We start from the raw sequence: 14,261 nt of genomic DNA on the forward strand, positions 1-14,261 counted from the left end.
AAATCAGGAAACTGCCAATGGTTTCCTGCCTAAGCACTTTTCAGATTCTTTCCAGTGGTCCCCCTCCTGTCCCAATGGGAATGTCCATGGATTGATCCAACACTTAGAACCTTGGGATTGTAGATTTTGAGCTGGAAGAGACTTCCTGGGATCATCTACTCCTACACCACCCTGCCCCCATTTTCATACAAGGAAACTCTAGCCAAGAGAAATTAAGTGATTTGGTCGAGGTCCAACAGGTGGTACAGATAGGAGTTCAGAACTCTCTTCTGACTCCAGAGAGCCAGTGGTCTTCCCACTGTCCAGCCTAGATGGCCAGGGCTTATAGTGTTTACTGTTTTCAGTATCCACTGTTTCCAAGGAAAAAAGGTATTTATTTTCCCTTTCAGCTTGTACATTCAAGTGATTGTGGATGACTGTACCATCTGTTCTCTTGGTCTCCACTCAATCCTTCTACATAGACACTTTTGAGTAGTGAACGAACCAGGGCTACTCCACTTGCCTCTAGACACTTACTCATTTGCCGTTTTCAGCTCATACTGTTAATCCACTTTTGCTGGCTATTAATATAGCTTTTGCTTCTATCTCTCAACGGCTGAGAACTAGACTACCCAGATGGGCTCCCCACTCAGTGTCACATTTTGGTAGGGGTCCCCTTTTTTAATACATCACTAGAGCAGGCAGGGACCCACTTAAATAGTCACATTCACAAAGACGAGAGGTATGCATTTTGGAAAGTTCAGCAGCAATCAAGTATGGAAGAGAATGCCCAGCCTGGCACCGATTGATTTCGTTCAGTCACTGACTGTGAGGAGTATCCAGAAAGTCAGCTGGTAAGTCTCTACATTTAAAGGTCTTCTCTGTGGAGTTATAAGATTCAGGGCAGAGACTTCAGGAAGCATCTTGCCCACCTACCCCCTCTCATTTTACAAATGAGGAGATTGAGGCATAAAGGTTGTGCTCTCATTTAAGATCACACAGGTAGTTTTGGGGAGGGTACCCTTTTCTCTCACCTCCATTCATAGGCACCTAGGAATCTCTGGGAGAAGGACCCTGATTTGAGCTCTGCAGAATTAGATAAATCATGGGATAAAATTATTTCCCCACATTGTTTTCATATCTTTTATGAATAAATATATATATATATAAATAGATGTAACCCACATAAATAAAAGCGCTTTGGAGCCCCCAGTTTTTAAAAGTGTGTAAAAAGTTTGAGACATTTGGACGGGATAGGAAAGGGAACAAAAATATGTGTCATAGAAGAGGTGAGAGACCCAACAAAAGCATGGAACTACTGGCCTTCTGTCTGTCTGTCATCCACTCCCTCTCTCCCAGCTCTCTTAAAAAGAACTCACATAATGCCTATCCAAAGCATCAGCTCTGAAATAATTATGTCCTTCCACAGTGTGCTCTGAGTGCACATTAGAAGGTGGTGGAGTTTTCACATGACTGGGTTATTGGGAGATTGAAGAGTGGTTTTAATCCCCCTTTGATTTATAAGTACCTCTTTATTTCAGATGTTAAACTAATTTTAGGATTGTGCACACATGCGCACGCACACACACGCACACACACACCCCACTGACTTTTCTGGTTAACCGAAAGAGTAGTGGTTGGTTTATGAAAATGGCGGGCAGGGTAGTGAAGTTGGAGCTTGGTTTTTTTGGCAGGAATATATCCATAACCCATTGAGGAGGACTTGCTTTGCCAAGCCATATATTTGAGATGTGTCTATTATATTTTAAATGGATTTTTATCACCCACCAAAAGCAAAATATGGTGAACAAGAGTCACTCTACAGAAGCAGCCCCATTGAAAGGACTGCCCCACAGAGTTGTGGGGGTCAGAACTGCCAAAACCATTGAATAATTCCATCAGTCCTTATATATGTCATAGGTGCCTTTTCCTCTTTTCTTAGTTCATAGAAATTAGAGCTGAAAGGACCCTTAAAGATTGTCTGTTTTCATCAGGATAGTGAGATACAGGGAAAAACATGTTGGGTGTGGGGACTTTGTACAAGAATACGTTGTCTCTAGTAAACTCCCTGAGGGCAAGGACTGTTTCACTGTTCTTTGTCTCTCAGGTGCCTGATGCAATACCTGCCATATGATAGATACTTAATAATTGTTTTGGATTGATTGTTATGATAATAATAGCTGATATTTATAGAGAACATTAAGGTTTATAAAGCACTTTGTGTGTGTGTGTGTGTGTAGATATATATCATCTGATCTTAATAACAGCCCTATGAGGTATGTGCTATCATTATCTCCATGTTTACAGTGCTGATACTGGGGATAAGAAGTTAAGTTACTTGCCATGGTTTACATAGCTGGTGATTATCTGAGGTAGGATTTGAACTCAGGTCTTCCTGACTACAAGCCCAAGGTTTTAACCAATGTGCCACTTAGCTACTTGCTTTCAGTTTTTCTCATCTTTAAAAGGAGATGTTGAACCAAGTAATGTAATAGTAACAGTAACAACAGCTAGCATTTTATGGCTCCTATTATGTGCCTGGCACTTTACAAATATTTTCTCATTTCGGTAACAATGCAGATAATCCTGTAGTACCAAAGCATTTTATGTCCATGACTTTATTTAATCCCAGTAACAGCCCTCTCTGGTAGGCTCACCAAGTATTATTACTCCTGTTTTACAGATAAGGAAAGTGAGGCTTTAAATGGTAAAGGAACTGTCCCAAAGTTCCGCAGGTAGCAAGTAGATAGCATCAGGTTTAAATGCAGGCCCTTTGACCCCGTACCCAGTAGTGTGTCTGCTAAGTCATGCTGACTCTTGCCTGTCCCCCTCTACACTTTGAACTGCTCCCTCTTCATGTCATTTGGGTTCTTTACATGACTCACCTTGATTACCTGGGGTGCCAACAAGGTCTCCCCTTTTTTCCATACATCCCAACTAAATCACTCCAGCAGCGAGATTACAAGGACAGAAAGGAAAAGCCTGTTTTCAAGGTAGCGTATCCCTTATTTCCATTTTGTCTCCTTAGGCCATGATCTTCCAGCAGGCAGGGAACCTTCTTTTGGAATATTCTGCCTTACTGAATCCTGGACAAGTCATTGGCCATTGCCAGTGAATGTTCAGCACATTCCTTGGTTCCCTAGACATTTACTGAATATTTGGTTGCAGGCCAGATCTCTGCTGTTCAGTGCTATAAAAATGGTATCTCCTTTGTGATAAGGGAGAGGAACAAAGGAAAAAACAAAAGATGTCCATTAATACTTATTTTTAAGCAGAAAATTAAAAGACATCCCAAGACAGTTCATGAAAATAAGCATTTATTAAGTGCCTGCTACCTACACAAGCCAGGCTTGCCGCCGAGTACTAGAAATAAAGACAAAACCATAATAACCATTTGCTCTCAAAGAGCTCAGATTCCCTTGGGGGAAAACAGCGTGTTAGTCAGCAGCATTTGGTAAGTGTTTACTCTCGGCTGGGCATTGTGCAAAGCCCTGGTGATAGGGCAAAAAATTAGAACTCCAAACCCAGTTCCTACCATGATGGAGCTCTCATTCTAGCGGGGGAGACAAACTTGAAGTTTCTTGGTCCATAGAAGATATAGATGAATGTACACACAGTTATAGAATATAATGACGTATGAAAATATACAATAATATAAAATGTATGCACACGAAGTTATTAAATACAGAATAGCCAGTCAATAAACCCTCTTTAAGCAGCAACAGATCATGCTAGTGATACAATTAGGAAAAAGATAGATAGTCCTTGTGATAGGAGAAGATAACCAGAAAGCAAGCAAAAGGGCTGGGGAAGTAGGTGTGTTGCTGGCAACGATACAAAGAAATAGGGGCAGGGCTAGAAGGGTGCCAAGCAATGGGAGAATCAGAACCAGCTTCCTTCTGGGAAGTGGCCCCTGAGCTGGGCCTTGAAGGAAGTCCAGAGATCCCACGGGGGGGGGGGGGAGGAGGAGGAGGTGAAGAGGATTGTGTCCCAGGAACGGGGAACAGGCTATTTAACCATGCAGAGGTGGGAGGTGGGGCTCCATGTGGGGAGCAGCGAGTAGCCCAGTTTGACTGGCATGAGGAATGAGAAGGACTTATGTATTTTAGAATCAGAAGGGACTTCAGAGATGGTTTTGCAGATGAGGGAACCAAGGCCTAGAAAGGGGAATTAATTCAAGTAAGGTCTCATTCTTTAGAGAGACTCTCAGGCAGTGATTGTTGCCCTGTTCGTTGACAGAGGTAATGACATCTGAACTGAAGCAGAAGCGTGCTTGGGGCAAAGCCTGTGTCCTTAGGAGGAGGCTTTAGGCAGGCCTCTGGACAGTGCATTCATCTTATCTCTGCCTTGTGATGTGTGCTCAGCCTGAACCCTGAGCTCCTGAGACCCTGGTCATCCATCATCATCATCACCTCGATTAATGTATCAGGATGTCATTCTAGAGTGCTTTAAGTTTCAGCAAATACTTCACACCGCCCCTGTGCCATTAGGTACTATTATTATGCCCATTTTGCAGATGAAGAAACAGGCTAAGAGAAATATAGTGATTTGACCAGGGTTACACACCTGGTGAGCAATATGAGGGTTGTAGGGTTCAGACTTGATGATTCACATAAAAGTCACACCGTCTAGGGATACACAACTCACAATAGTTTCCAAACACAAACACCCCTTCCATTCTTATTCGAAATCAGATTTATGAACCCCTATTTCCTCTAGTTTGAAACCCCTGGAGTGAAACACAGAGATATCGCAGAAGGGAAGGAATATTGGAAAGCCAGATCACCAGGAGCAGTTGTGAGGGCCTTCTGTAAAGATAGCCACACTGTCGTATATTGATCAGGACAGGCTGAGGAGAGCCAGGTTATGTCCCTGATAGCAGATCAAATTAAATGCAGAGTTCCTTATCTTCTTGGCATGAATGCTGACCCTCAATGAACATTTATCATCAGTCATTTTCTATGTACCAGATACTCTGGTAGGGGATGGGAATACAAAGGCAAAAAAAAAAAAATGAAGTAGCCCATGCCTTTAATCTAGCGGGAAACATTTACTAAACACCTTCTGTATACCCAGCACTGTGCTAGGGAAGCTTGGGTATAAAAATACAGGAATTTCCATTCTATCATGGGAGACACTATCATCTGGAGGGCAGGCTAGTTTACCTGAAGCATTCTAGATTTGATTTGTGGATCATTAAAAAGGTTGAGTGGTTTCCATGGTCGTGTTTTGACCATGAAGCAGATGAGAGACCCTTCCCTTCACCCCCCCTCCCCAAGTTTCTTAGTTGTGTGATCTGGGTGTTGGTTTCACTGTCTTCTTGCCTCCTCCATTCCCTTCTACTGTGCCCTGTTTCTCTTTAATTATCAAACCTACTGAGAAATAATCCAAAATATATTCACACTAAGGAAAAAATGGCTGATAATAGTTGACAAGATTATCTCCTCCAGGCATTAATGAGGTGAGTTAAGTAAGAGAGATATGTGTGTGTGTGGGGGGGGGAGGGGGATGGCTTCAAAAGTCTCTTCCAGTTTTGAATCTCTGATCTATGTGCTTTATTTGTGCATGCTGTCAACCCCTTCCCCCCATATGGCCTTACTAATGCACCTCTCTGAGGACTTGTGTATATTTGGATATAGACTTGAGATTTCATAGAAGTGAGCTGTAGTGCAAACTAGACCCCTGATACTTTAGAAAACCCATCTGAAAGCCCGTATTTCTTCAGTGCATTCAGAGAGATGATGTCATAGTTGTCTCTCTTCTGTCACCTTCCCTTTTTTCCTTTCAGGATTTCAGAAATGGGTTCATGTGTTGCAAATAGGACACCATCTAGCCACCCCCTCCCCCCCCCATGCCCAGCTGTTTGCCTTAGTGTGGGCTAAAAAATTCTTTTTAAAAATTTGAGTGTATATTTTGCAAAGAGGCCTGCTTTAAGAATAGGTCTTTTCAGAGCCCTTGAATCTTAATTTATTTTTACTATGCATTTGGAATTTTTCTTGCTTAATTTGCTGTCCTTACACTAATCCATTTGCCCACTTTTTAAAGTTCCCCAGTGTTGTTTCTGCTGCATATCTTAAGAAGATCTGTGTTCCCATTTATCAAAACAAATGGCAAGCTGGGGACCATTTAAAGTAGTTTTTTAGTTAATAAAACCAATCTTCTTGTTCTGTTATGTTAAAAGTACATTATCTTTTTATTGCCAACTCTATACGGCTATGTCTGTTTTCCTTCTTAGCAATTTCAGGACTGCTTCACTCACTTGCTGTGTAGAGAATTACAAAACTATTAAGGGTGGGGCAGAACCAGCTGACTTACAGTACAAACCATTTCTCAAAATAACCACAACAGCCCAATGCTGATGTGTAATTTACGTCACAGCATGTTTTTATGAAATCGTCGCTGCTGTATTCATTTAGATTCCGGGTGGAATCTTGCTCTTTCTCTCTTTTAATCAAGCATTTTGCTTTTATAAAAAAAAATATTTTCCACTCCTTGTCTTGGCATGCCTCCAATTTAACAGCTTTGGTGAGAAAAAATAACTGATCTTTTTTTTTCCCCCCCTTCTCTCTTAACAGTTTAACTGCAAGTGTATTTTCCCCTTTGATGTAGACTTGGGCACTGACTTGACTGCCTCGAGAGAGGTTTAGACATGTGGTAGGACACATTACCCAGAAATGTAACCAAGAATTGATAAAGTTGATGAACAAATTTGGAATTTTAAACATATCCGACCAATTCAGGCTAGTTAGCTGTGTTGCTGTGGTGTATTTTCCTTTTACAAACGTCTTTCTGTATAATGTCTTGTAATTAGAACAGGAAATCATTGAGTAACTGTAAGATGAATAAGAGTACTTAGACTGAAAGGAAAATTACCTTCCGAGAAATTATATTCAGAATTTTTTTTCCCTGCCACACGTTACTGTGTTGGTAATGATGGTAACAGCTGGAGCTACTCTTATCTGTGTTTTTGTTCTGTTTTTTGTTTTCTGGATTCAGTCTTCATTTTCAGTAATATCAGAAATGAATGGACAGAAAATAGGAAACGCCTAATTATGACAAATAATCAGTGTCACAACCGAGCAGCAATTAAATGGAAACTTCAATATAATTATCAATAGCAGCAAAAACTGGAGTCAAGCCAGGTATATAAAGTTGATGCCTCCCCTCCTAGCTGGTTGCTAGGAGCACAGGAAAAAGTATAAAGCGTTGAGAAAGGAATGTCTAATGTAATAAACTAACAGAAGGCAGCATAAATCATGGAGAGAGGAGTTCATATCGACATGATTTTACTTCAATTGGCCTGAAACTAGACATTAAGTTTTATAACACTAGCAAATTTGGGTTTGCTCTTTTAAAAACCACTCTCTGTTGTCTTTGAAGCAGTGGGGACGTTGTGTTTCGAGCATAGCTTTAATACATATTTGGAATCTTTTAAGTGAAAAATCCTTAAATGTTTGTTTCTATTGGCATCCAAATGCCTTCACCCTAATACGATTAAGAGAACTAAAGGATCGGATTCTTGGCAGATTTCTCAGTTGAGGTAATTAGGTACAGGAAGGAACATGCATACTTTTTCCATCAGGCTCTATAAAATCCTGGCGTGAAGGGTATTTTTTTTTAAGTTAAAAAAAAAAAAAGCTTACTGATGTTCGAGGTAGATTATGGTGGTTAGCTGTAACTATAATAGTCTAATGTTTCCGAAACAAGCAACCTTCCTTCAATTCTCGCCCCCCCCTCCAACCTCCCCAGCCCAAAGAATGAAAAAGAAAGTTGCATTTCTGAATCATTTGGGAAGGTATGGAAGCAGATTTCTCCTCAGGAAATCATGTTTTCAGCCACTCTGTGCATTTGGCCAGCTTTTACTATTAAAAAAAATAGCATTATGGATGTTTGGAAGTCAGTGCCCCATTAAGTCATTGTGTTTGCTATTTCATGCATCTCCTCTCACACAAAGACAACTTGAGTTACACGCTATTCAGCCTGAATGCCTGCTCTTACCCGGCCCCCCCGCCCCCCACCTCTCACTCCCCCAGCCCAGCGATGTGAATTAAGCAGTGGTATACAGTTACTGTTTGAAAAGCATGGGCGGAGTCTCCCAACGTAATTACAGTTTCTCTATGGAATTCTGTTTTGAACTTTGAAAATATATAAATAAATGAAAAATTGACATTGAGAGAGGTTAACAAAACGTGTAATTATGATATAAGCCCTGGATTAGAGTAATTTTGGTTGAGCATCTACAAGCAATGTACTTTAGGCATTAACTTTTAATAGGTAAAATTCTTTTTATTGAAGTTAAAATGAGGTTTAGCAATTTCGTATCTCCTATTCACAAGCTAGTAATTCCTTTTAAAAATAGACATATACAGATTGAGGCGGGGGGCGGGGGAGTGGACGTGGGGGAACACATTGTAACTAGGGAGTGGATTGTTACCTTACTAGAAACTCATAATTATATTAATTGAAAATTTTCTCTGGTGCCAAGAACTCTTCACTGATCATTTTCTGTTGACTAGAAAGTAGACTAATGCACGTATCCCAACTCAGGGCAGCCTACTGGAGTTGGGAGAAGAAAACTTCTTTTCTCGGGCCTGTATTTTGTTAGAGCAGTGCTTTGATTTCTTTTCATATGTGGGTGTGGTTGAAAGAAAATCTTTGTTCCAGGAACACTTTGTTTGTCTTTCACTAAACAAATGTGCAATTTATCCATTCTTTATTCATTCTTAGATTTATCTGTTGGCCCTATTATGAATTGGAAAGGGGGGAAATGCACAGCAGAGCATTTGTTGGCAGGCTCTGTTGCATGGCTAACTTTGCAGTGAAGTTTTGGTTTCTTATATACACATATGCACACATACACACACATATATGAGCCACACAAGTAAGAAAATATAATTTGGAAAACAAGTGACTTGAAATTTATGTTAAAAAATGCCTCTCAGGATTGACCTGGCTTTCTCTTTTTCCCCATGTGCTCAGTCAAGATACTGTAATCAGGCACTGGGTTTTAAACATCCTTAGTATAAAGTCAGGAGAAAGTTAGTTCAGTACCTAGGCTTATGGTAAAATCAGGGAGTCAGAGAATTTTTAGAATGGGAAGAGAGCTTTAAGATAATTCATTGTACCTCGCCCTGTCTCCTGTTTCACCCTGACCCCCAAATCAATTTTACATATAAATTGATAGATTCCTTAATGTCAAGATGACCACACATGGTCTTAAGTAGATTTTTTTCCCCTAGTCAAACAAATGTTTCTGCTAGGTCCACAGAGAGGCTACCAAGCAGTAGGCCCTCCCCTCCAGTAAAAGGACGCTCTTTTTCTGGGCCCCTGATTGGCTGTTGTTTCTGTGCCCCTTGCCTGCCCAGAGGGCTGACTCTTCAATTTTCTGGACAGTCTGTGAGATTTGGCATCTCGGTATGCTGGTTTGAGAAATTCGTGGGAACCCCCCTTGGGGAAGGACTCATTAGCAAGAAGGCTTGTCAGACTTGAACTTTGCTTTGTCCATACAATGCCAACACTCTGATAAGTTCTCTCAGTTCAGAAATCAGTCCGACAAGGTTGTTGATGAAATCTTGTCGACAAAACAACCAGTTGATTTCATTCCTTCCATCTGTGAATCGCTTGTTTTAGCATCACATGACATTTCTTGAGATGGAGAATAATTCAGATTGATGATTGTTGCCCATATACAGACTTATTGAATCCCAGATCTAATGCCGGAAAGGACCATTTGATTTGTTAGAGGTTGGGAGAGTCAAGAGATGTGACTTGCTACTCAACAGTCAGTGAGCATTTAGTAAGTGCTTTCTATGTTCTAAGCACTGTACTGTTACTGGTGATACAGATAACCCCTGCCCTCAAAGAGCTTGCATTCTAATGGAAAGACACCATGTGAATATATAGGTACATATAAGATAGGCACAGATAGAGAATGGAACAGAATAGATGGAAGGTAACCTCAGAGGGGGGAGAGGGGAACAGGAAAGGCTTCCTGCAGAGGGCGGGATTTGAACTGAAGGGATCCCAGAGGTGGAGATGAGGGAGCAGAGCATCGCAGACGGGGAGAGATAGCTAATGCAAAAGCATGGAGATGGGAAACAGTGAGAAAGTACAGGAGGGCCGCTGCAGATGGATCACAGAGTATATAGAAGAGAGGATGATAGGGGCGGCTAGGTGGCACAGTGAATAGAGCAATGACCCTGGAGTCAAGAGGACCTGAGTTCAAGTACAGCCTCAGACACTTAACAACACAAAAACTAGCCATGTGACCTTGGGCAAGTCACTTAACCCCAATTGTCCTACAAAAAGAAAAAAAAAAGGGAAAATGTAAGTTCAAAAAAAAATAAGAAAGAAGGAAAGGAGGCTGATATACGAAGGCTGCAGAGGTAAGAATGGCTTAGGTTCTGAAAAGCTGAAATGCCAAACAGAGTATTTCTGTTTGATCCTGGAGGTACTAGGGAGCCATTACAAAAACACATGGGAAATTCTACCCCACAGCTGGTTGTTCTCAACAGCTTTCCATGAAATGAGTTGTTCTTAGCCTAACTAATCAGGAACCACTGTCCTCTGCTCATGAACATTCATTAACATCTGTGCTACTGCATTTTGGCAGGAGCTTGTGGTCTAAGAGTGATGATGGTAGGAAGACATATAGACAACTGAATAAGCGAGGAGAAACTTTCTCGCTATCCCAAAATAAAATGAGTGCCTGGGAGAGGGGTGATGCTGGTGGAGATGCTGGACAGCCCCTTGTCCGGTGTGTGGTAGAAAGGACACCTTTGGGCACAAGATGCCCTAGATGGTCTCTGAATCCCCTTGCAATACCTAGACTCTGCGATTTAGTGATTGAACAAGTAAAGGAAAACACATGAAATTTATAAATGTACAAAGCATTACATAAGTAGCTATTCTAGATTGCTGGGAGAATGAGGAGCTGCTTGTTTCAGTGAAACAAGCTTTATAGCTTTCAGTTAATCAAGAAAGACTTCTTGGAAGAGGTAAGATTTTAGGAACTGCTTAAATGGAGGGAAATTCAACTATAATGGACATTTGTCAAGAATTTACCATATCTCAGGAGTGGCTAGGTGGCGCACTGAATAGAGCACAGGCCCTGGAGTTAGGAGGACCCGAGTTCAAATCCAGCCTCAGACACTTAATACTTATTAGCCGTGTGACGTTGGGCAAGTCACTTAACCCCAATTGCCTTGCCTTTCCCCCTCTAAAAAAAAGAAAAAGAATTTACCATATCCGAGGCACTGTGCCAGGCACGGGGCCTACAAAGATATAAAATGACCTATTCCCTAACGCCAAAGGGCTGATAGATCAGTGAGGGGATGAGATGTGCACAAATAAAGTAGAGAGGGCCTAGATTTTAATCCTGCCACTGCTAGTGGGTGACTGGGCAAAAGTGCTTGGTCTCTCTGGGCCCCAGTGTCCTTATCAGTAAAATGGTGAGTGGGAAGAACTAGAGATTATCTTCAGTTACCTTTCCCACTCTCAGTCTTACTATGATCATCTCCCTAAATCAGAATGAGAAAATGTGATGGAGTAGGTCAAAAAAGGCATATACAAGAGGCCCTATTGAGTCCAGAAGAGAGGGGGAGAGAGGAAAAGAGGAAACTTGAGGTATTTTGTGGGAGAGGCCAGTGTCAAGGAAACGGATCACTGAGTGATGGAGGAGTAAGGTCTGAGGAATGAGAGTAGGTAAGAGAGTGACATAGTCCAAAGGAGTCACATGGATTTCTCCATTAAGGAATGACACCAAAGACTTCTTTTTCTACTGTCTCTATCATCCAACTTTTCATCATCAGTTTCTTCTTCATCTGTAAAATGAGAGGGTTGGAATCAGTTGTTTCTAAGGTCCCTTCTCCCTCAAAATCGATGATCTAGAGAAACTGAGGCAGCCACAGTACGTCTTGCTTAATACCAGTGAAAGTCATTGCTTGGAACCCCAGTGAGGATTTTGGAGTTTCCTGGCTTCCAGGCAGACCATCAGACAACAGCCCCTCTCTCATTTGAAATTTCTTCTTCCATGGTGGATGGTACAGTGGTACAATTGGAGCTTCGTGATGTGTGTTCCATGTCAAAACTCTCGAGTTTTGACAAAGACTGGTGGATGTTAACACTTAATATTTAGTAAGTGCTTTAACTCTATAGGAAGTACCTACTTTAACCAAAAGCATGAAACTATTTTGGGGTCTGCTTTAAAAATATCAAATTAGCATGTCTTGGGAGACACATTCTATCGTCTTTAAAAATGGCTTCTAATTTTGGAACTTTCCTTCAATGTAAACATATTTCCTTTTAATTAAGTGTGCCAGCTGAAGAAGTGGTTACCCACAAACTAAGCAGGAGGCTAAGAAATGTAAACTGTAAAAAGATGTCATCTTGCAAGCCGAGAAACATCTCCATTCGAGGAGAAACAAGCAGCCTGAGGAACTAAATGAACATAAATAGAAATACATCTGGGTATTAGCCTCCTATCTGAAAAGGTCACCTCTGCACCTTCTCTTAGTACCGATGATATTCTAGCATCATATTCTCTCCTTCCTAAGACATTTCCCACTGGTTACCAGATGGCCATAATAGTGTTGGTATCCTTAACAACTGTCTTGTGCAAATCCCTACAGCATGGTAAGGCCTTCAAATATTGAGTGTTTTCCCTTTGGATAAGTAAGTGACATATTTGGGAATCGGTTACAATTGCCTCTATGGTAGGTTTGTTGAACGCAGTGGCAAACTGGGCTCTAGGATGCTAAATCTATCCTGGCATTGCATAGACTTGGAGTCACAGAAGGGACGGATTGTTTGTCATTTATAGAGCTTAAGATGATGGAGAGACCTATCCATGAAGAACTTCATTTGGTGGATGGGTCCTACATATAGCAAGGTGTAAAGAGGCATCAAGAGCAGGCTGCGTGAAAGTTGCTGAAGCATTTTCATCAGACTGCACTTGGTTCTGATGGAGTCCTTTAACAAGGGCTCTTGGGATGTACCTCTTAGCAGGGTTCCCTTCGATTTGCCAAGTTGCCAGATGGATTTTGAAAGTTTGGGGAGCATTGGAATGGGGAAGAAGAACGCGCCTAGCTGGGGGTGATTGGCATGGAAGAGAGTCAGGAGAAAGGGGATTGTCATGATCATGATATTTAGATTCATAGAAATCTGAGAAGTATACTACTTTCTGTCCCAAACAAAGCATTGTGTGAAGCCCCTATGTCTGATGGATCAGTGGAAGGAGGGAAGAGGCATGAACTATGTATGACTGATGAATGAGAACAGACAGGACAAGTCATATTGCTCTGTCATATCACGTAGAAAAAGGAATCTGGAGATTGAAATGATGGTGTGGCCATGTGTTGCTTATTGTATGCATTATCTTCTTCACGTGAGGAAAGAGTATAATGGAGGTCTTTTCTTCTTTTTCTAGGTGAGGACGATGAAGATTCTAACGTGATCGTCCTCAGCTATCCCCAGTACTGTCGCTACCGTTCCATGCTGAAGCGTATTCAAGACAAGCCATCGTCAGTGCTAACAGACCAGTTTGTGTTAGCCCTAGGTGGGATTGCCGTGGTCAGTAAGAATCCTCAAATCCTTTACTGTCGGGACACTTTTGACCACCCAACTCTTATAGAAAATGAGAGTATATGTGATGAATTTGGTAAGTCTCTCTCTTTTTTGTTTCCCATGTGAAACTTTTCTTTCTAGTTGTTTTCAGCTCCTAAAAGAGCAGTAATGGTGAACGGCGCTCATTCTCACTTGTCTGATGTTTCCACCCAATTACTCTGGCGAATGATGGTTGGCTGTGGATTCTTAACCATGTTCGGGGTCTCTCTCACAACCTCTGTTTACCATAGGCAAAGGGGTTATTATTTCAGGTCTCCAGACAAGTTGTTCAGCATATACGGCGTGAAGCTGCTTGTTAGACCTTGAAATTGGACTTTGGGAAAGAACCAAAGGGCATAAAGCTTCCTGTTACAATGAACTTGAGTTGTTTGGCTGTTGTTTGTACTTGATGGTCACTCACCTCTCATTGTGGTGCGGCGCTATACACTGGCCCTATTGTAGACCAGTAGGCATCTTGCGTTTGTCTTTGTGGTGTGTTGGTTTTTCCCTAATAAGTCACTCAGCAAACATGAGTCAGGGTGTGTATTTCATTGTCATTATTAAGATGGAATTAAATGTCCACCACTGACATTTCAGAGCACCATTTTGGAAATCTGTTTCAAGCCAGAAGGAATCTTAAAAACCACTGAGTCCAACTGCCTCCCTATCCCCCAGCCCCC

General features: G+C 41.5%; 1 protein-coding gene across 3 annotated transcripts in view; it reads left to right on the top strand.

Moving 5' to 3' along the window:
* Positions 1-14,261, top strand: part of ARID5B (AT-rich interaction domain 5B) — a 213,128-nt gene that overhangs the window by 82,235 nt on the left and 116,632 nt on the right. For all 3 annotated transcript variants that reach the window (XM_069101850.1, XM_069101849.1, XM_069101851.1), the window contains one exon: positions 13,406-13,636. In XM_069101850.1, the coding sequence (XP_068957951.1) occupies positions 13,406-13,636 (231 nt within the window). The remainder of the gene's footprint in view (positions 1-13,405; positions 13,637-14,261) is intronic.

The sequence above is a fragment of the Petaurus breviceps genome, unplaced genomic scaffold (assembly GCF_028583685.1).
Source record: "Petaurus breviceps papuanus isolate PSGF00001 unplaced genomic scaffold, PetGlider_PUasm1.0 490, whole genome shotgun sequence".
NCBI classification, from domain to species: Eukaryota; Metazoa; Chordata; class Mammalia; order Diprotodontia; family Petauridae; genus Petaurus; species Petaurus breviceps.